Raw genomic sequence first — 22,111 nt, 5'->3', positions numbered from 1 at the left:
TTAACCCCAAAATGTTAAAACCAATAACTAATACCAATAGCTTTTATTTAACCCCTTAAGGACCCAGCCATTTTACACCTTAGGACCCGGCCATTTTTTGAACATCTGACCACTGTCACTTTAAACATTAATAACTCTGGAATGCTTTTACTTATCAATCTGATTCCGAGATTGTTTTTTCGTGACATATTCTACTTTAACATAGTGGTAAAATTTTGTGGTAACTTGCATCCTTTCTTGGTGAAAAATCCCAAAATTTGATGAAAAATTTGAAAATTTAGCATTTTTCTAACTTTGAAGCTCTCTGCTTGTAAGGAAAATGGATATTCCAAATATTTATTTTATTTTATTCACAAATACAATATGTCTACTTTATGTTTGCATCATAAAATTGACGTGTTTTTACTTTTGGAAGACACCAGAGGGCTTCAAAGTTCAGCAGCAATTTTCCAATTTTTCACAAAATTTTCAAACTCACTATTTTTCAGGGACCAGTTCAGGTTTGAAGTGGATTTGAAGGGTCTTCATATTAGAAATACCCCACAAATGACCCCATTATAAAAACCGCACCCCCCAAAGTATTCAAAATGACATTCAGTCAGAGTTTTAACCCTTTAGGTGTTTCACAGGAATAGCAGCAAAGTGAAGGAGAAAATTCACAATCTTCATTTTTTACACTTGCATTTTCTTGTAGACCCAATTTTTGAATTTTTACAAGGGGTAAAAGGAGAAAATGTATACTTTTATTTGTAGCCCAATTTCTCTCGAGTAAGCACATACCTCATATGTCTATGTAAAGTGTTCGGCGGGCGCAGTAGAGGGCTCAGAAGGGAAGGAGCGACAAGGGGATTTTGGAGAGTACGTTTTTCAGAAATGGTTTTTGGGGGGCATGTTGCATTTAGGAAGCCCCTATGGTGCCAGAACAGCAAAAAAAAACACATGCCATACCATTTTGGAAACTAGACCCCATGAGGAACGTAACAAGGAATTAAGTGAGCCTTAATACCCCACAGGTGTTTCACGACTTTTGCATATGTAAAAAAATAAAAATAAATTTTCACTAAAATGTGTGTTTCCCCCCAAATTTCACATTTTTGCAAGGGTTAATAGCAGAAAATACCCCCCAAAATTTGTAACCCCATCTCTTCTGAGTATGGAGGTACCCCATAAGTTGGCATGAAGTGCATTACGGGCGAACTACAATGCTCAGAAGAGAAGGAGTCATATTTGGCTTTTTGAGAGCAAATTTTGCTCGGGGGCATGTCGCATTTAGGAAGCCCCTATGGTGCCAGGACAGCAAAATAACCCCCACATGGCACACCATTTTGGAAACTAGACCCCTTGAGGAATGTAACAAGGGGTACAGTGAGCATTTACCCCCCACTGGTGTCTGTCAGATCTTTGGAACAGTGGGCTGTACAAAATTTTTTATTTGCACAGCCCATTGTTCCAAAGATCTGTCAGACACCAGTGGGGTGTAAATTCTCACTGCACCCCTCATTACATTCCGTGAGGGGTGTAGTTTCCGAAATGGGGTCACATGTGTTTTTTTTTTCTTTTTTGCGTTTGTCAAAACCGCTGTAACAATCAGCCACCCCTGTGCAAATCACCTCAAATGTACATGGTGCACTCTCCCTTCTGGGCCTTGTTGTGCGCCCCCAGAGCACTTTGCGCCCACATATGGGGTATCTCCGTACTCGGGAGAAATTGCATTACAAATTTTGGGGGGCTTTTTTCCCCTTTACCTCTTGTCAAAATGAAAAGTATAGGGCAACACCAGCATGTTAGTGTAAAAAATATTTTTTTTTTACACCAACATGCTGGTGTAGACCCCAACTTCCCCTTTTCATAAGGGGTGAAAAGAGAAAAAGCCCCCCAAAATTTGTTAGGCAATTTCTCCCGAGTACGGCGATACCCCATATGTGACCCTAAACTGTTTCCTTGAAATACGACAGGGCTCCGAAGTGAGAGCGCCATGCGCATTTGAGGCCTGAATTAGGGATTTGCATAGGGGTGGACATAGGGGTATTCTACGCCAGTGATTCCCAAACAGGGTGCCTCCAGCTGTTGCAAAACTCCCAGCATGCTTGGACAGTCAACGGCTGTCCGGCAATACTGGGAGTTGTTGTTTTGCAACAGCTGGAGGCTCCATTTTGGAAACAGTGGCGTACCAGACGTTTTTCATTTTTATTGGGGAGGGGAGGGGGGCTGTGTAGGGGTATGTGTATATGTAGCGTTTTTTACTTTTTATTTTATTTTGTGTTAGTGTAGTGTAGTGTTTTTAGGAGACAGTCACGCGGGCGGGGGATTACAGCGAGTTTCCCGCTGCGAGTTTGAGCTGCCGCGCAAAATTTGCTGCATCGCAAACTTGCAGCCTGATACTCACTGTAAGCCCCTGCCCATGTGAATGTACCCTGTACATTCGCAAGGGGGGGGACCTCCAGCTGTTGCAAAACTACAACTCCCAGCATGCACAGTCTATCAGTGCATGCTGGCAGTTATAGTTTTGCAACAGCTGGAGGCACAAGGGTTGGGAAACACTGAGTTAGGAAACAGACAATGTTTCCCAACCAGTGTGCCTCCAGTTGTTGCAAAACCACAACTCCCAGCATGCCCAGGCAGCCGAAGGGCATATTGGGAGTAGTGGTTACGTAACAGCTGGAGGAGAACAGTTTGGGGACCACTGTGTAGTGGTGTCCAAGCTGCAGCCCTCCAGATGTTGCAAAACTACAACTCCCAGTATGCCAAAACTGTCCAGGCATGCTGGGAGTTGTAGTTCTGCAACATCTGAAGGGCCAGATGTTACAGCACTACAACTCCCAGCATGCCTGGACAGTAAGGGCATGCTGAGGATGTGTAGTTTTGCAACATCTGGAAGGGCACAGTGGTCTCCAAACTGTGGACCTCCAGATGTTGCAAAACTGCAACTCCCAGCATGCCCAGACGCCAAGGGCTGTCTGGGCATGCTGGGAGTTGTAGTTTACAGGGTCCCATTACAGCAATGCACGTCGCTTTACGGCGACGTGCATTGCTGTAAAGGGCCCGACCGCGGCTGAAGATCTACTCACCTGTCGCCGCCGCCGCCTTCTTCCTCGCCGGGATCCGGGTCTTCAGGGACGAGGTAAGTACCGGGGCCGGTCCCCAGCACTCCCCCGTCCCCCGCCGCGTCCTCCGGTCTTCCTCCCGTCCTCTCCGGACTTCAAGGGGCCGGGCAGGACGGGAGGAAGTAACCGCCCCCCCTCCTGCGATTGGTCGGTTAACTAACCGACAGATCGCAGGGGATCGGAGGAGGTGGCAGGCTTGCCACCTCGCTCCTATTCTTTAGCATGGTCCTGGCTGTCTGTGACAGCCGGGATCATGCGAAATTACCGGGCGGTCGGGTCCCAGAGACCCGATCAGCCCGGTATCGCCGCAGATCGCAAGGGCGATTTCCCTTGCGATTTGCGGCGATCGCCGACATGGGGGGCCTACATGGCCCCCCTCGGCGTTTGCCCTGGATGCCTGCTGAAGCATTTCAGCAGGCATCCGCTTCCGATCTCTGCCCGGGGCGCGGCAGAGACCGGAGAAACACCAGGACGTACTAGTACGTCCTGGGTCCTTAAAGCCCAGGGTGCCAGGACGTTCTAGTACGTCCTGGGTCCTTAAGGGGTTAATACTCATAACATACACTTTATTATAACCTTTACATTATATTCTCTTTTTATCACCAACTTATAGGATCATCACATTTTCTGTGTTATATAAAGAACAAACGCCCGGCTTGTCTGTATACCAGATATGAGTGCAACTTGAATAGTGGGGTTAATAGAAGTCTAGTTGTATCTATCTATACCTCTGTAACAATTGGGGATTGGCTGATGAAGTCATATGCTCTGTTCCGGCCAATAGACAGATACAGATATCTTAATAAGGAATTAGAACGTTCTCTGCTCAATTATAGAAAAACATTCTAATTGGTAATTGAGTGACAGTTATGGGAAAGTATTTTCGGATTGGTCAGAACAGAGCATGTGACTTTATCGACCAATCCCAGTTGAGTGTAAAATATATACAGTATGAAAGGAGGGATGCGGCTGGTCCTCCATTCCTTTGCCTGACTTTGTCGCAGCTGGCCTCTCCATGTACCTGGGGGCCACATGTGCTGTAACTCTGAATAATCTTAAAGAATAGGTAGAGCAGTCGGTTATTAGTCGTTTTCATTCTACCGAGTGGTGTATACTGTGTGTGTGGATATATAAACCTCTGCTAGTGTTCAAAATTGCAGTATGATTTGCTATAGAAGAAGGAATGCTTCTGACCTCTCCATGCTTTTTTTTCTTCTACTACCATGCGTGCAGCCACCCCCAAATTATAGGTCTCCTGTGCAACATAGACAAAAAATATTATAAAATCTTATTAAAATTATATATATCCTCCAAATTGAATTGGGCTAATTCCTGGGCAAAAATCAACTTACCCAATATTTTGATCAACAAACTCAGTTGTCCTAAGGATAACAGTGAAATCTGCTTCATGAGCTGGTAAGGATTAGCGGATTTGCCACCATGTTGTTGGATCAGGGTTTGCTTGTTGAACCATTAAAACCCCCCTGATCTGTGTGTTAAGACCGGAGGAATTCAGGTAATTTTGCTATCTATATGGAGATTTTTCGAGTAGACAAGGACTGAAAAATTGCGGCCTATTTTTTATGCAAACTGTGCCCGTCAATTTATGATTTAAACTTTATAAATTGTGGACCTTCTATCAGGATCTTAACAAGAGCAGTTAGCGTAGCAAATTCTGTCATTGTAAAAGACCTAGAGGGAAGGTGTCTGTGAATTAAAGGGGTACTCCAGTGCTTAGACATCTTATCCCCTATCCAAAGGATAGGGGATAAGATGCCTGATCGTGGGAGTCCCGCTGCTGGGGACCCCCGCGATCATGCACGCGGCACCCCGTTTGCAATCAGTCCCCGGAGCGTGTTCGCTCCGGGACTGATTACCGGCGACTACAGGGCGGGCGGCGTGTGACGTAACGCTCCGCCCCTCAATGCAAGCCTATGGGAGGCGGCACGATAGCTGTCACTCCCCCTCCCGTAGGCTTGCATTGAGGGGTGAAGCGTGACATCACACGGGGGCAGGACGTCACACGCCGCCCGCCCTGTAGTCGCCGGTAATCAGTCCCGGAGTGAACACACTCCGGGGACTGATTACAAACGGGGTGCCGCGTGCATGATCCCGGGGGTCCCCAGCGGCGGGACTCCTTTGGATAGGGGATAAGATGTCACCTTTGGATAGGGGATAAGATGTCTAAGCACCGTAGAACCCCTTTAAAGGGGTTGTGCGCTGCCCTGACTTTCGGAGCTCCGCTCACAGCGTCCGGAAGTTCATTACTCTAAACGCTGTGTGCGGGCTTCCGTGTTCGCGGCCGCCGGACGTGACGTCACGCCCGGCCCCTCGTGACGTCTCGCCCGCCCTCTCAACGAAAGTCTATGGGAAGGGGGCGCGACCGCTGTCACACCCCCGTCCCATAGACTTTGGTAGAGGGGGCGGGCATGACGTCACGAAGGGGCCGGGCGTGACGTCACGCCCGGCAGCCGCGAACACGGAAACCCGCACACAGCATTCGGAGTAATGAACTTCCGGACGCTGTGAGCGGAGCTCCGAAAATTAGGGCAGCGCACAACCCCTTTAAAACCTGTGCAGAGGAAAACGGGTGAAGTTGAACATAGCAACCAAATTACCTCTTTAATTAAAAAAATTAAGCAATCTGCACCACATTTCCTATGCACAGATTTTGATAAATCACCCACCTAAACCCTTTTCCTAGAGGTTCTAATGCTTTTGTTAAATTTCAACCCAATCTACCTTAATCCTTGTGCTTATTCATCTAAGAGACTATTTACCCATCTTTCTCTTCACAAACCCTCTACCTCCTCGCCCCCACCTTGCCTTCACATTTGGACACCACTGCAAATGCCCATTTTCCTTATCTGACATAAACCTTGGAGCTCTCTGTATCTTTTAGCACTTTATATAAGTCTTAAGGAGTCACATTAGCCCTTATTCTCCGCTGCACAATTTCAACCTCAGATAACATGAAAAAATTTGACTATTTATCCCAATCTCACCATACGCCATAGCAGGGTTTATGTTCTTTCTAATAATATCCTATTCTGATCAGGGGATTTTCTCTTCACCTTGCCAGTTTCTGTATCGAGGCCATTAACTTTATTAAGTGGCCCACAAACACTTCTCCATAAGATAGGGGATAAGCGTATTGGGGCAGGAATAGCACTTTAACATAAAGCTGCCACCATGAACCCAATATCAAACACCCCTCAGGGGTGTGGAAATTAAAAAAAAAAACTACTTGTCCAAGGGACTAAAGCGGAACACAATCTACTTGTCCCTCAAGAAAATCTACTTGTCCTGGTTGATGAAATAATTTCAACCAAAATAGTCTGATCCCCCCCCACTAGACCACCAGGGATGGATATAAGATTCCTTTAGACACTGCTGACAGCGACGATCTAATGGTTTAATAGGAGATCGCAGTATGCCAGGATATTAGAGGCGGGAGAGCTGTAGCTCCTCTTACACTCGAGGTAAGCCCAGAAAAGTCTAGATGTAACTTTTTGATCACCTTATAAAAAATTTCTCATATGAAGTGACCAAAAATTTGCAATTCTGGACAATTATTTACATTTACACCGTTCACCGTACGGTTTAATTAACATTATATTTTAATAGTCTGGACATTTCCACATGTAGCGATACCACTTATGTTTATTTTTGTACATTATTTTTATTTAAAGAAAATTGGAAACTTTTATTAGGAAAGGGGCTTATTCACATATATACGCACTTTTTAAAATATTTTAATCACTATTTTTCAGTCTTCATAGGGACTTATGTGTTACTGGGGGGGGGGGGGTTCTGCTTCTCCAGTTTATATGGTGCATTTTGTGTCAGAAAATGCTGGAAGTTGCATTTAGTTACTAGATAACTACAACTCCCAGCATGCCCTGATACAGCCTATGGTTCTGTGGGTGTTGCAGCATGTTGCACTGTATAGTAGGACAGTTAAGGTTATTGTGGGACATGCTGGGAGTTGTAGTTTTGGTTTGTGTTAGCTGTAGAGCCATAGTCTGTGTCAAGGAATACTGGGAATTGCAGATAGTAACTACAACACCCAGCATGCCCTGATGTAGCCTATGGCTCTGCAGCTGACCCGAACCAAAACTACAACTCCCAGCATGTTGCACTTTATAGTTCTTTAGGTTACGGTCCAACATGCTGGGAGTTGTAGTTTTGGTTCGGGCGTGTTTGTGTGCATCCGTAGGGCTCTTGGTCGTCGGGTGAGTATTAAGGGGGTGGGATTCTGGGGGTGCAATTTAGTGCGGGTGGCCAGAAGCCACTAAAAATAAATAAAATCAGATGGCAAAACTGCCCTAATGCCCGACGTGACAGTCCGCTCCTATACAAAACATTCATGCATACACATATCATACATGCACCAGCCGCTGCCCCCATATCATACATTACATACATGCATACACTCACACCATACATATACACCATACATATACACACATCATACATACACCTGCCGCTGCCCACCCCACATCATACATCACATACACACATCACACATACATCATACACACATCACACATTACATACACATCACACATAGACAGACATCATACACACATCACACATAGACATCATACACACATACACTCACACCATACATATGCACACATCATACATACACCTGCCACTGCCCACCCCACATCATACATCACATACACACATCACACATACATCATACACACATCACACATTACATACACATCACACATAGACAGACATCATACACACATCACACATAGACATCATACACACATACACTCACACCATACATATGCACACATCATACATACACCTGCCACTGCCCACCCCACATCATACATCACATACACACACATCACACATAGACATCATACACACACTCACACCATACATATACACCTTACATATGCACACATCATACATACACCTGCCGCTTCCCACCCCACATCATACATCACATACACACACATCACACATAGACATCATACACACACTCACACCATACATATACACCATACATATACACACATCATACATACACCTGCCGCTGCCCACCCCACATCATACATCACATACACACATCACACATTACATACACATCACACATAGACAGACATCATACACACATCACACATAGACATCATACACACATACACTCACACCATACATATGCACACATCATACATACACCTGCCACTGCCCACCCCACATCATACATCACATACACACACATCACACATAGACATCATACACACACTCACACCATACATATACACCTTACATATGCACACATCATACATACACCTGCCGCTGCCCACCCCACATCATACATCACATACACACATTACACATAGACATCATACACACATCATACATTACATACACATCACACATAGACATCATACACACATACACTCACACCATACATATACACCATACATATGCACACATCATACATACACCTGCCGCTGCCCACCCCACATCATACATCACATACACACATCACACACACATCACACATAGACAGACATCATACACACATCACACATAGACATCATACACACATACACTCACACCATACATATACACCATACATATGCACACATCATACATACACCCGCCACTGCCCACCCCACATCATACATCACATACACACACATCACACATAGACATCATACACACATCATACATTACATACACATCACACATAGACATCATACACACATACACTCACACCATACGTATCCACCAGTGTTTCCCAACCAGGGTGCCTCCAGTTGTTGCAAAACTACAACTCCCAGCATGCCCAGGGCATGCTGGGAGTTGTAGTTTTTCAACAGCTGGAGGCACCCTGGTTGGGAAACACTGATATACACCATACATATGCACACATCATACATACACCTGCCGCTGCCCACCATCATACATTACATACACACATCACACATACACTCACACCCTACATATACAACCACCCTTCCTGCCGCCGCCTGTATTCTTGGTCTCCTCACGTGAGCCGCCATGAGTGGACATCAGAGTTGTAGTCCCGGACAGTGTGAGGTGAGATTTCCGTCCTCCCCCTCACCCCCCCTGCTCTGTGTTGTCCCCGTGCAAACTAGCAACCTCCCCGTGGTGGATTAGGTCCTGTCTAGACAGAGCAGGGGGAGGGATAGAGCTGAGTGTGGGGGATGGAGCTGTGCACGGAGCTGTCTACGTCCTTTCTCTCCCCCTGCTGTGTCTTCTGAGCTGCGTCCTCCGGGAGGGGAGATAAGGGGGCTCTGCAGTCAGCTGGAGGCCGCCGCCCCCTCCATACACTCTGAGCCCGGTGTGAGGTGGAGACTTCCATCCGCTCCTGCACCTCACACTGACATTAAAGAAAAATAAGGGGGAAGTCTGTCTCTCCCTGCCCGATACAGGGCTACATCTATAAACAATTCACCTGCCCGACGCCCAAAACTACTAGTCCCGGGCGTCGGGCTATAGGATTTCCACATCCCTGCCCCTGTTTGTTTGGCTCGTCCATTACACTGCAGTTAGTTCTTCTCCTACTATCTCTCTATTTCCTAGCTGCAGGTTTTACAATGCTGCATTTTCAGAAACTTGTGCAATAAACCAAATCAGTTGTCTACTCGACATTAATCTAACTGGAGCTCCTGGTTGTGGCAATCGACATAAATATACCATATAGCATTGTATCCACATCGGTGCCCATGGCTTCTTCAAAGACATGTTTTGTTTTTTTTTACAATTTTTTTTATTTTAAATAAACTGGTCATATTATAAAGGGCATTTGTCAGGTACAGGCAATGACAGGTAGCAAATATTCAGTGGAAGAGCATAAAATCAACCTGTAGCTACACTAACAATGGATACTGCTAGACTGGCAATATAGCTTTAGCTAGCATCCTCAATACTTAACTTTACTAATCTGTCACCATATCAGCACACTTGCTTTGACTCGAAAAAATTGGACCAAATGGCAACTGTCCCCAACCACACAAAAATACAAAAACAAAGCAAAACAGGTATAGAAGAGTCAACACCTTCTTCCGGCAGAGCTGTATGATCACAGTCCATATATCCCCTGGTTCCAGACAGCAGCGATCCTGAAGAGAAGGAAGCGCTATCATACACCTCTGTAAATTTATGGATTTTTGGTAAAAAAGGTTTACCTACTGTATTATACAAATTACTGATGTCCCTGTCTTTGGCTCCTCTCTGACTCCCACAATTATTCATGGCAGCACATCTAAATACCTCAAAAAATTAAATAAATGTGGCTAAAAAAGTAAAGTGAAAATAAAAAAAAAATATGATTTTGAACAAAAACTAGAAAAAAAAAATTATGAAATACACTGCTCCTTCATTTTTAATATTGAGCGCTGAATTTTCAGGTCCCTGCCCGCTCCCGAAAATTGAAAGACAAAAAAAAAAAATATGTTAATGTTCATTTTTAAAAAGGGATCAATTTATGTGGGCGGGCATGGTCCTAAAAATGTAGCCGACAATAACAAAAATGTAGAAAGGGGCCATTTAAATGTAAAAATAATATTTTTTATAATTTATTGTTTTATTTTTTTTTATTAGTAATGTATTTTAATATTGTGTTTAATAAAGTGTGTTAACTTTTTTTCTCTATTTTTTAGGTAGTACTACTTCTCCTAGCATGGAACGGACAGTTCCATGATGGGAGCTGTAGTACCTGTACTAGAGGACAGATCGCCCCGGATGTCACTCCTGACACCCGATGCAATTGTCCTTTCTTTTTTTTAACTGTAGTTTTTCACAAAAGAAAGAAACAAGAGCATATAAATATGAAACAAAAGCAGAACCTGGGACGCAGCCCAGTATAGTCATTTCAGGAGCAAAACGCAGGCCCATATAGAGATCAGGGTATGTAGAAATATTGTATCATCACAATAGACAGCCCCAAGCTCAAAATAACCATCAGACTGAAGCAAATACGTATAAGCAAACAATCAAGTGCTCAACACGCAGAAGAGAGGGCTTCCAAAGCCCCCAGCAGAAGGAGAAAACAGGAACAGGGAAACACAAGAGACAGGACAACAAAACACAAACATGAAAGAAAAGAAAAAAAGAAAAAAAGGGGGGAAAGGGAAGTAATATAGGCGAAAGGATGTGGAAGAGAAGAGGGAAGGGAGAATGGGGGATCAAGGAGGTTGCCTATCGGAGAAACGGTCCCACGGTTCCCAAACGGAATAGAATTGTTCAAAGAGGCTGTGAGATATTCTAGAGAGCGTATTTCCCGTATATGGGACAGTAGGTCAGATTCCGAGGGAGGAAGATTTCTCTTCCAACACTTAGCAATAAGAGTTTTAGCTGCTAAGAATATATGCATAACCAGTTTAAACAGCTTCTTAGTGAGAGCAGGGTGGGAGAGCTGCAAGAGGTAAACCAGAGGGTCATGAGGGACCGACACTCCAAGAACATCAGTCAATAATCGACGCACAGTCTCCCAGTACCCTGAGATAAGAGGGCAGGACCAGAAGACATGAAACAGTGTACCCAGGCCGACCCCACAACGCCAGGATTCAACCTATTCAATAGCTCAGGGGTGTGAGGCAGGGAGAGTCCAGAGAAGAGTATTAGGATGGACAGGTGCCAGCCATAGCTTCCCCAACGCCATCCACCGGCTGTATGCACGGTAGGTAGACCATGCCGCAAGATGGCGCAAATGAGTAGCCCAATAATATTTCACCACGTCCAGGACCACCAAGCCCCCAAACGCCCACCCCGCCATCATAACCGACATCGGGAGCCGATGCCGTTTGTCGTCCCAAATAATTCGTAAGATAGCCGACTGTAGAGAGTGGAGAGCAGACAGGGGGACCTGAACCGGCAGCGTTTCAAAAAACTAGAGGAGCTTCGGAAGAATGGTCATTTTCACCGCCACTATTCAACCAAAAAAGAAATATATTGCGAGCACCATTTTTCCAGAAGGGCACGGAGCTCTCGAAATAGGGGAAGGTAGTTAGTAGAGTATAGGAAAGAATAACTAGAGGAGATCCAGACCCCGAGGTACTTAATAGCAGAGGGAGACCACCGGAAAGAGTAATCGGAGCGTAAAAGAGCAGAAAGGGAAGAGGGAAGGTTAAGAGGAAGGTCCTCAGACTTAGAGAGATTAACCTTATAGCCAGACACCACCCCATAGTCATGCAGTACCTTGTAAAGAGAAGGGAGTGACAGTAGAGGGCGAGAAAGTGTAAGAAGAACATCGTCAGCAAATAAGCAAACCTTGAACTCCCTATCATGTAGGGAAATACCAGTGATGTCCGGATCCCCCCTGATTCTAGCCGCCAAGGGCTCAATACTGAGAGCAAAGACCAAGGGGGATAACGGGCAACCCTGACGGTCTCATTAATCAAAGGAAAGGTAGGGGAGGGTGCTTGGGAAAGTTTGAGGGAAGCTGTAGGGGAGAAGTAGAGACCCTGCAGTGCAGTCAAAAACTTCCCAGAAATCCCAAATTTCTGTAAAGTAGCAAAAAGGAACGGCCACTCCAGCCTATTAAAAGCCTTTTCTGCATCTAGACTAAGAAGTAAAGCCTGCTCAGACCTCCGATTGATCAGGTCAACCAGGTTCACCACCCTCCTAGTATTATCTCCACCCTGATGACAGGGGATAAATCCAACCTGGTCTTTATGGACAAGGGTCGGAAGAAAGGAGCAAAGTCTGACAGCCAACACCTCAAAGAGTTTGAGGTCAGAATTAAGGAGGGCAATGGGCCGATAACTGGAGCAATCAAGAGGATCTTTACCAGGCTTAGGGATCAGAGTCATAAGAGAGTGCAAAAAAGACTGAGGGATCGCTTCCCCATCCATAAAGGAATTAAAAAGAGGGATAAGTTTAGGCTCCAACAGAATGTTTTGTAATACAGGTAAGGGAAGCCATCTGGGCCAGGGGAGCGACCCGCTGGGAGAGATTTAAGGACCTCCGAGAGTTCCTCCTCCCGGTCCGCCCCTGACAAAGACGGCAGACCACACCGAGAAATTTAGGCATCAAGGGCCTCGGCCCTCTCCCCCGGGTCAAATGGCAATTGGGAGGGGAGTGAATAAAGTTTAGTGTAATAATCAACAAAGAGACGAGAGATATCAGCGGGGTCTTTCAGAGCAGAGGGAGATTGAGCAACGACCCGGTCACACAAGCGCCTCGCCAACATAGTGTGGACCTTATTGCCCTTTTCATAAAAGTGCTGCTTAGCATAAAGCAGTTGCCGCTCTACCCTATGGAGAGCCAGGTCGCTCAATCGTGCCCGAGCGGCCACCAAGCCCCTCAATGTTGAAACAGAAGGAGAAGACAGCAGGAGAGCTTCCAAACGAGCAATCTCCGCTGGAAGTTTCCGGGAGCGAGCCAGAGTGTCTCGCTTGAGTCTAGCGCCCAAAGCTATGCAGTGGCCACGGATCAGACTTGTGGGCCTCCCAAAGGGTAGCCTGAGAGGAGACCGATCCTTCATTAATGGGAAAATAGTCAGTAATACAGTGCTGAATTGACTCCCGGGAAGGCAGAGTTTTAAGTCATTCATCCTCCAATGACAAGACCGTAGAGAGGAAGAAAAGGAGAGAAGAACAGGACAGTGATCAGACCAGGAGATAGGATCTAGAGAGGCAGTAGAAAGTAGGGATCGACCGATTATCGGTTTGGCCGATATTATCGGGCGATAATCACGATTTTGGGCATTATCGGCAATTACCTTGCCGATTAGCAGATAATGCCCCGCCCTGAATATGACTGAGGGAATAAGTGAAGGAATTGGAAAGATCCAGAATGGTCAAAGTGCGTCTCCTGAAGAAACACTATGTCGGCATGGAGACCAATCAACTCCCTTTGCAGATAATGCCCCGCCCTGAATATGACTGAGGGAATAAGTGAAGGAATTGGAAAGATCCAGAATGGTCAAAGTGCGTCTCCTGAAGAAACACTATGTCGGCATGGAGACCAATCAACTCCCTTTGCAGTATGCGCCGTTTGGTAGGGGAGTTAAACCCCTTGACATTCAGGGAGACGCACTTAACCATGGTGGATGATAAGAGGAAAAGAAGCAACTAGAAAGTAAAATACTCACTAAAACAGTCCGTCGGGACCCAGCGAACAGCAGAGGGCACTCCATGGGAACTGGAACTGAGAACAGACCAGGAACTGCTCGGGCAGAAAAAGGCAACCTGAAACAGAAAGAAAATGGGCGAAGAGAGGGGGGAGGAAGGAACAGGAAAAAACAGGAAAAAAACAAATGGAAGACCAGACAGACCACGACCGAACAGGACACCAGAAAACAAGGAAATCGATAGACCACATTACCACAAGACAACAAAGAACAAAAACAAAACAACACAGAGCAAAAAAAGGGAACCATTGACTGAAAAGCCAATGTGAAGGTCAAGACCACAATAGCGGACTTTAAACCAGAGCATGGGTCCACCATTGCCATAACATCAAAGGGGTAAATGGGAGGAACCACCGGGAAACACTGTCAAAAAAGACGAGCACCCCTCTCCGAGGCCAGAGAAATACATGGCATAGAGATGAGAACCACAAGTGACCAAGAAATGCATTAATATAATGAACCACAGCATAAAATAAAGCATACAACAGTAAAGTCCAATATGGAGATCAAGAAGGGGGGGAAGGTCCCCAGCATGTAGGGAAAAAACAGAATCAGCTCAGATCCGGGGAGAAAACTTCACAGAGTGGAACCAGAGCTGGAATTAAGAATTCAGGGGGGACCTCCGGAGGGACCCCCTGAGGCTCGAGGAGAGGATGGTTTCTTCTGGGAGCCAGTGCGTCGGGGCCAGATGGGCTGCCACACAGAAGGCAGGGGAGGGGGGGGGGGAACACATCAGGTCCAAGTTCATCAGTTGAGGCAGTGGCAGATCCAATGCAGAACAGAAGTTTGGGAGACCTGAAAAGGTGCGCAGAACAGCTGAGCGGCCATCCCTGCGGGCATGCAACCCAAAGGGAAAAGTCCATCTATATTGCACCTGATGGGAACGGAGAACAGCCAGGTAGGTTGAAGCAGCCGTCTCTTCCGTAGGGTCAGCCAAGACAAGTCCTGATAGAGTTGGATAGGAGCTCCATCGAAGTCGAAATTCCTCATAGAGCGAGCTTTAGCCATTATAGCTTCCTTAACCTGGAAATCATGCACGCAGCAAACGACATCCCTCGGAGTGCCCACGGTAGGCTTGGGACGAAGTGCCCTATGGGCCCTGTCCAGCTTAATCTTGTGAGAAGAAGGTTCTCCAAGAATCATGTTGAAGACGGCTTCCAGGGTGACAAACAGGTCCTCATCGCGGGTGGCTTCTGGTAACCCCCGGACCCTGATGTTATTACGCCTCCCACGATTATCCAAGTCCTTAACATGGGCATTAAGATCACAGACAAAGTCTCTTTGGGCAGCAATCGTGGAATGAAGCTGGGCAATGTACCCTCTGGTGTCATCATGGGCATCCTCCAAGCCGTCCACACAGTCAGAGACATGTTGAAGATCCCGACGCATGTCAGCGATCTCAGCTCTACAAGCCTTCTTAACTTCATCAACAAGTGAGCGAAAGTCCTCCCTATTTGGAATTTGGGCAATAAGCTGGCTCAATTCAGAAAAGGCCAAGGAGGACAGGGGCAAGGCTGAGCAGGGCACATCCACATCCTAAGAACTGGGGACCGGCATTGATGGAGCAAGGTTCCCAGTCCCAGAGGATGAGCGAGGCGCCTCCTGCAGAGAGGGTTTGGAGGCTCCCGGAGACTGCATTGGGTTCAGCTTGCGCCTCTGAGGCTGAGGTTGCGCAGTACAAAGTGGGAGAAAGCTGACAGCAAGAGGATCCAAGGGGGTAGGGGGGGTCTCTATGCAGGCTTGGGCAGCAGGACCACTGTGGGAGAGCAGTCCAGGAGTCAGTAGCACAGCCCCCTTATCCTGAGGTGCAGGGGGGAGGGAGTCCGAGCTGTGCGGAGCAGCTAGATATGGCAGAGGAGGCAATGGAGAGGAGAGTTCCCTCACCAGGGGGTCCTAGAAGGCTCCACAGCGGACCCTGTGGCAGAGGATTTTATCTGTAGGAGCAGTGGGGCCGCTACAGGAGAAGCCGCAGGTTCCGGCAGGGAGCCTGGCAGTTGACTCATCACGTTCCGTGCTGCAGCAGCCGTAATCCCCAGCTCTGGTGTGCGCATACCCGTGCCGTGCAGAAGAGGAGGAAGCGAGGAGCTGAGACTCGCGTCAGAAGTGGAGGTATGTAACCGGAGGTGTGACGGCTGCTCCACAGGTTCCGACAGCAGCGGGGAGCAGGCAGAGGAACTCCCGGTCCGCAGAGAGGGACAGCTCCCAGAGCGTGAGCGCAGTTCCAGCAATGGCGGCCACAGAGGACGGTGCTGAGGCCGGAGGGTCCCTCAGGAATCTAAGTATGCCTCACGGAGTAGGGGAGGGTAACCGGGCAGGTGCAGGAGGGTTCTTAGGCTTCCTGGAGGTCCTCCCCATGTAGAAGCAGGGTCCCTAGGGTGGTGTAAAAGCAATTTTCTGGGCAACAGAGCAGGAGCCGACTTAGTGTGCTGCCATCACGGTCAGCGTCCAGGCCATGCCCCCGCAATTAACCTTTCTATTGCAGAGATGGAGCGGCTTTCTCCTGCGCTCGCATCTCTGGCAGTACAGTGATGTGAATAGAATTCACATCACTTATTCATATTTCCCACAGAGAGCTGTGATTGGCCAGATGGTTCCAGCCAATCACAACTCTCTGCGGGAAATATAAATAATAGGTATTTATGGGATATACTCATACTACTGTGGGACCAGAGAAGAGCGGCCGGCCGCCCGCATCTATACCTTATACATCGGGTGTCAGAAGTGACAATCACTGCGATCCGTCCATTAATGCAGGTACTACAGCTCCAAGCATGGAGCAGAGTGTGCTCCATGTTGGGAGCAGTAGTACCTGCAGTTGAGGATAGATCACAGCAAGTGTCACTCCTGACACCCAATGCGATCCTCCTATCTAGATGCGAGAAAACCGCCTGCATCTATACATTATACAGGACGATTGCAGCGGGTGTCAGGAGTGACACCCGGGGCGATCTGTCTATTAGCACAGGTACTACTACTCCCATCATGGAACAGTCTGTCCCATGCTGGGAGTAGTAGTACTAACTAAAAAATGTAAAAAATAGAGAAAAGTGAAACACACACACACTTTATTAAAGGTGATATCCAGTGCTGAAAAACGTATTCCCTATCCTAAGGGGTCCGACCGCTGGGGCCACCTGCGATCTCCTGTACGGGCCCCGACAACCGCATGAATCGGCGGCTGACACGCCCCCTCAATACAACTCTATGGCAGAGCTGAAGCGCTGCCTTCAGGGCCCCGTACAGGAGATGGGAGGGGGGGGGGGGCAGCGGTCGGACCCCCCGCGATATGAAACTTATCACCTATCATTAGGATAGGGGGATAAGTTTTTCAGCACTGGACTACCCCTTTAAAATACATTTCTGATAAAAATTTGCTGAGGATTTATTCGGATCGAATCGACTTATTTTTTTTTTTTTTTCGGCGAATCGCCCGAATCAAATTTTTCAAGAACAATTGGTCGCACAAAAAACAAGCCCCCTATATGGGTCAGTGGATGGAACTGTAAAAGAGTTATGGCCCTTTGGCGAGGAGGAAAAATCAAAAAAGCAAACCAAAAAATTGTCTGTGTCCTCAAGGCCAAAACTGCCTATGTCCTTCAGGGGTTAAAGCCTTAATGTGTGAATACAACCTGTGGCTCTAAAGTTCACGGGTTTGAATTTTTCACCTCACACCGGCATGGAAGGAATTGTAGATATGTAACAGTTCTGCGCGGAACGCCTACTGTGTTCTTATGTTTCTGGGGAAGGTTTAGCAGACGGTGCCACAGGTCACATGACGCGCGGTTTGCCTTCTGATTGGCCTGCCTGTGAAGCTGCGATCAGTAGAACCTGCGGAGTGGCGGGCAGTGTTTAGTGTCCGTTCAGACATGGCAAGCGTTCACGACAGCTTGTATTTTAACCCCATGATGACCAATGGCGTCGTGCATGCCAATGTGTTTGGTATTAAGGACTGGGTGACCCCGTACAAGATCTCTGTGCTAGTGCTGCTGAGTGAGATGACCAAGAACACGGAGATCACCGTGGTGGAAGAGAGGCGGCTGAACAAGCACATCCTGCCGCTTCTCCAGGTGACTGCATAGAATGATGTCCGGGGAAGCCAGTGTTCCCCTACCAGGGTGCCTCCAGCTGTTGCAAAACTACAACTCCCAGCATGCTCGGACAGCCGAAGGCTGTCCGGGCATGCTGGGAGTTGTAGTTTTGCAACAGTTGGAGGCATCCTGGTTGGGGAACACTAGGCTGTCAGGACATGATGGGAGTTGTTTGTAGCTTTGGAATAAGCTGCTGTCCTGTGTCAGAAGTATGTGATCAGGGGAGATATCCGCTTCTGGATGTGAAAAATGTTTCCGTTCACTGACAACAAGCAGAGAGGAAATAAAAACACCTAACAAAATGATGTGTTTTGATTCAAGGGTTTAGGCTACGTTCACAATAGCGATGGCGCTCCATTTGGGGGCCCTGTTTTAGGTTTGTTTATCTAGCAGGATATGACCACTTAAAAAAAATGCAGGTAGTAGTGCTTATTTTTTTCATTTTATTTGTATATATCAGTTAAAATCCTGCTAAATAATAATAAAAAATAAATAAAAATGGACCCCATTCAAGTAAATGAGATCCATTGGTGTCCATTGTGCAAGGGACCTTTGACCTCTGCTTTTCCTGCACTGAATGGAGCCTCTGACACAGATGTGTACTTGGCCTAAGCCCCCAGCTGTTATGGCAAACCATTGGTCACTGTTCTGTGCTTATAGGGGGAGAATTATCAAAACCTGTCCAGAGGAAAAGTTGCCCATAGCAACCAATCAGCTCACTTCTTTCATTTTTAACAAGGCCTCTGCAAAATGAAAGAAGCAATCTGATTGGTTGCTATGGGCAACTGGGCAACTTTTTCTCTGGACAGGTTTTCATAAATCTCCCCCCCATAGAGCTCACCCCACACTGCAAAATAACACTTAGGTACAATTATTAGTGACTGCGGCATCTGAGGAGATAAAGGAGAACTCCAGCCAAAACTAACATCAGGGTAGGGGATAAGTAGCTGATTGGTCTGATTGCTGGGACCCCCTGCGATCTCTGGAATGGGACCCCAGCTGTCGGTGAGGCGCACATGTCGTCTACAGGTAGACTGCACATGCTCTCTTTAGATGCTAGAGTGCTGCATTTGGGTCCATTTGGCGCTGATATAGAAACGAATAGAGCGTGTGCTTTCTGCATCATGCGTTCCTCATTGATAGCCGGGTCACAGCGGTCGGACCCTCCGCGATCGGCTACTTATCCCCTATCCTATGGAAAGGGGATTAGTTAGTGTTGGCTGCAGGGCCGGCGTTAGGGCGGGTCAAACCAGGCAATTGCCTAGGGCCCCCATCCCCCAGGCTGGTCAGAAGGGCAGGGAAACTGTTTTAAAGTGGCTGCAGCCCGGCCGCGGCCACTTTAAAACAGTGACAAGCTCCAGGCCCTGTGCCACTTGGCTGGAGTTCTACTTTAAAGGCCAGGAATCAGAGTTAGGTCCTATTGACATCACATATGCTTTGTTTATGTGGTGAGAAAAGCTTTATTCAGCTGATGGAGACCAGAATAGGGTTTTGTTTTTCTATAGGGCTGGAATATGTTAGACAGTATACAGTTTTTGCAGTATGAAATAGCATTGTAGACTACGCCATACAATGTTATCTAGTAAATCCCAAATTTAGGCAGACCAGGGTATGTTCACACGGCCATTAAAGGGGTACTCCGGTGGAAAACTTTTTTTTTTCTTTAAATCAACTGGTGCCAGAAAGTTAAACAGATTTGTAAATTGCTTCTGTTAAAATATCTTAATCCTTCCAGTACTTATTAGCTGCTGAATACTACAGAGGAAATGGGTTTTCTTTTTGGAACACAGAGCTCTCTGCTGACATCATGAGCACAGTGCTCTCTGCTGACATCTCTGTCCATTTTAGGAACTGACCAGAGAGAGCACTGTGCTCGTAATGTCAGCAGAGAGCTCTGTGTTCCAAAAAGAAAATAATTTCCCCTGTAGTATTCAGCAGCTAATAAGTACTGGAAGAATTAAGATTTTTTTTTTTAATAGAAGTAATTAACAAATCTGTTTAACTTTCTGGTACCAGTTGATTTAAAAAAATATATATATATTCCGCCAGAGTACCCCTTCAACCAGGTTTTTTTTTTTTAACAGAATTGAAGTTCCCATTAAAGGAAATCTGATGGCTCATTCACCTGCACTAAATACCATATATAGTGCAAATGAACATGAGTAAAACAATGTTTTAATTTCCCTAGTAAGTGGTCCCGTTAGTGAGATAGAGCCCTTGTTACTAATATGCAAATGAGCTATTTTGCACAATAGAGGACAAAGGGGGCAGCGGCAGGGATGCTCGCAATGCAAGCTCCTGCCCTCATTGCACAAAAGAGCTAATTTGCATATAAGCAACAGGGGATCGGGGTGAGTAAAAATTTTTTACTTATGTTCACCCGCACTATAACCCTCTGTTTGGGATTTAGTGCGGGTAAACAAGCGGCCAGGTTCCCTTTAAAATTACAGGATTGAGGCCCAAGTCTTTTGAAATATTTTTTTTTCTTCTAACCACATTTCCTGTGATTCTCATCTTGCAATGAATTTTTTAAATTTTTTATTTATAAAGTAGGGCACAGCAAACCAACTTTGTTATAAATGAGATATAACTAAGGCCAGCATGTTTAAGTAGCTTCTGCATGTATACTTGTTTGTTTTGCAGACTAATCTTTGGATGTATATTCCTTCTAAACTAACTATCTCTCTAACTGTCCTAGGGTCCTGACATGTCGCTTTCAAAGCTGATTAAGATAGTCAATGACTGCTGTCCAAATGTGGCAAGCTCTGTGCAAATCAGGTATGTTCTTATAGTTAAACTTCAACTCCTATCTGATGGTCACAATGGGCGTGAAGAGACTTTGCTTGGCTGTCAGGTTGCCAACAACTGATAGATGACTAGTGAGTTCTGTGCATGAACCCTTTTCATTAGAAAAGAACCTGTGCCTGGAACTCACTGGGCATAATACTGTTGCCTTGGTAATTCTACCACCCAGCTTGGAATGTGTCTCTCTAGGCTAGATGTGGATTGGATGGCAACAGAACTTTGAAGCCATACTTTAAAGGGGTATTTCAGGAAACTAAATGTATCTCCTATCCACATGATAGGGAATAAGTGTCTCATTGTGAGGGGTCTCATTGCTAGGCCTCCTACAATCTCTGGAGCAGAGCCCAGCTACTCGCCCGTCCTCTAAGCAGATCAGCCCTCACCCTCGGAGTCGTGCAAGAGTGTTGGCCCACTCACTAGCCAATCACCTGCTGGACTAAACTGTCGTATCCCCTCAATTAGACACTTATCCCCTATCCACAGGGGATAAGTGTTCCCTAGATTACCCCTTTAAGTGCTTTCCTGGAATTTGAGGCTTTAGTTAGATAAACTGGTAAGGATTACAAAAACAGCTGATTTTTATTTTTTTATTTCCCCAAAAAATACCATCACACCTGCACTTCATTGGGGGGCTGACTTCTTTTTATCTGTGTACAAGTCATATGAAAGCAGGGGCTGAACTACCCAGGTCTTGCATCCTGGAGGAGCTTCCAAAAGGATTGTTTTACCTGACCACCACAGTCCTATCATGGAAAAAACATGTTAAAGTGTAACGTGATTCTACCAAGGTTGGGCTCTTTTCACAATAAGTTGTACAGTGTCCTAATTGTTGATTATGTAATTACCCAGGGTATACACCTACATACCCAGTTGTGATGGATGCCATACGTAGACTCCCATGTTAAAAATAACCTGTGCAGTACAATTACTTATTCATTTATTTTTCCTATATACAGCACTTTAGAATAGGGTGACTGGAATGG

At 46.2% G+C, this 22,111-nt stretch overlaps 1 protein-coding gene across 1 annotated transcript in view; it reads left to right on the top strand.

Annotated features, from left to right (window-relative positions):
• The first annotated feature begins 18,024 nt into the window (after positions 1 to 18,024).
• ANAPC5 (anaphase promoting complex subunit 5) overlaps positions 18,025 to 22,111 on the top strand; it is a 37,146-nt gene continuing 33,059 nt past the window's right edge. Inside the window, exons 1-2 of the mRNA XM_056534651.1 lie at positions 18,025 to 18,302; positions 21,022 to 21,101. Of these exons, the coding sequence (XP_056390626.1) occupies positions 18,102 to 18,302; positions 21,022 to 21,101 (281 nt within the window). The 5' untranslated portion in view covers positions 18,025 to 18,101. The remainder of the gene's footprint in view (positions 18,303 to 21,021; positions 21,102 to 22,111) is intronic.

Source organism: Hyla sarda, chromosome 1 (genome assembly GCF_029499605.1).
Source record: "Hyla sarda isolate aHylSar1 chromosome 1, aHylSar1.hap1, whole genome shotgun sequence".
Taxonomy (NCBI): Eukaryota; Metazoa; Chordata; class Amphibia; order Anura; family Hylidae; genus Hyla; species Hyla sarda.
The sequence above is the reverse complement of the archived record's forward strand: the minus strand, read 5'-3'. Positions and strand labels throughout refer to the sequence as shown.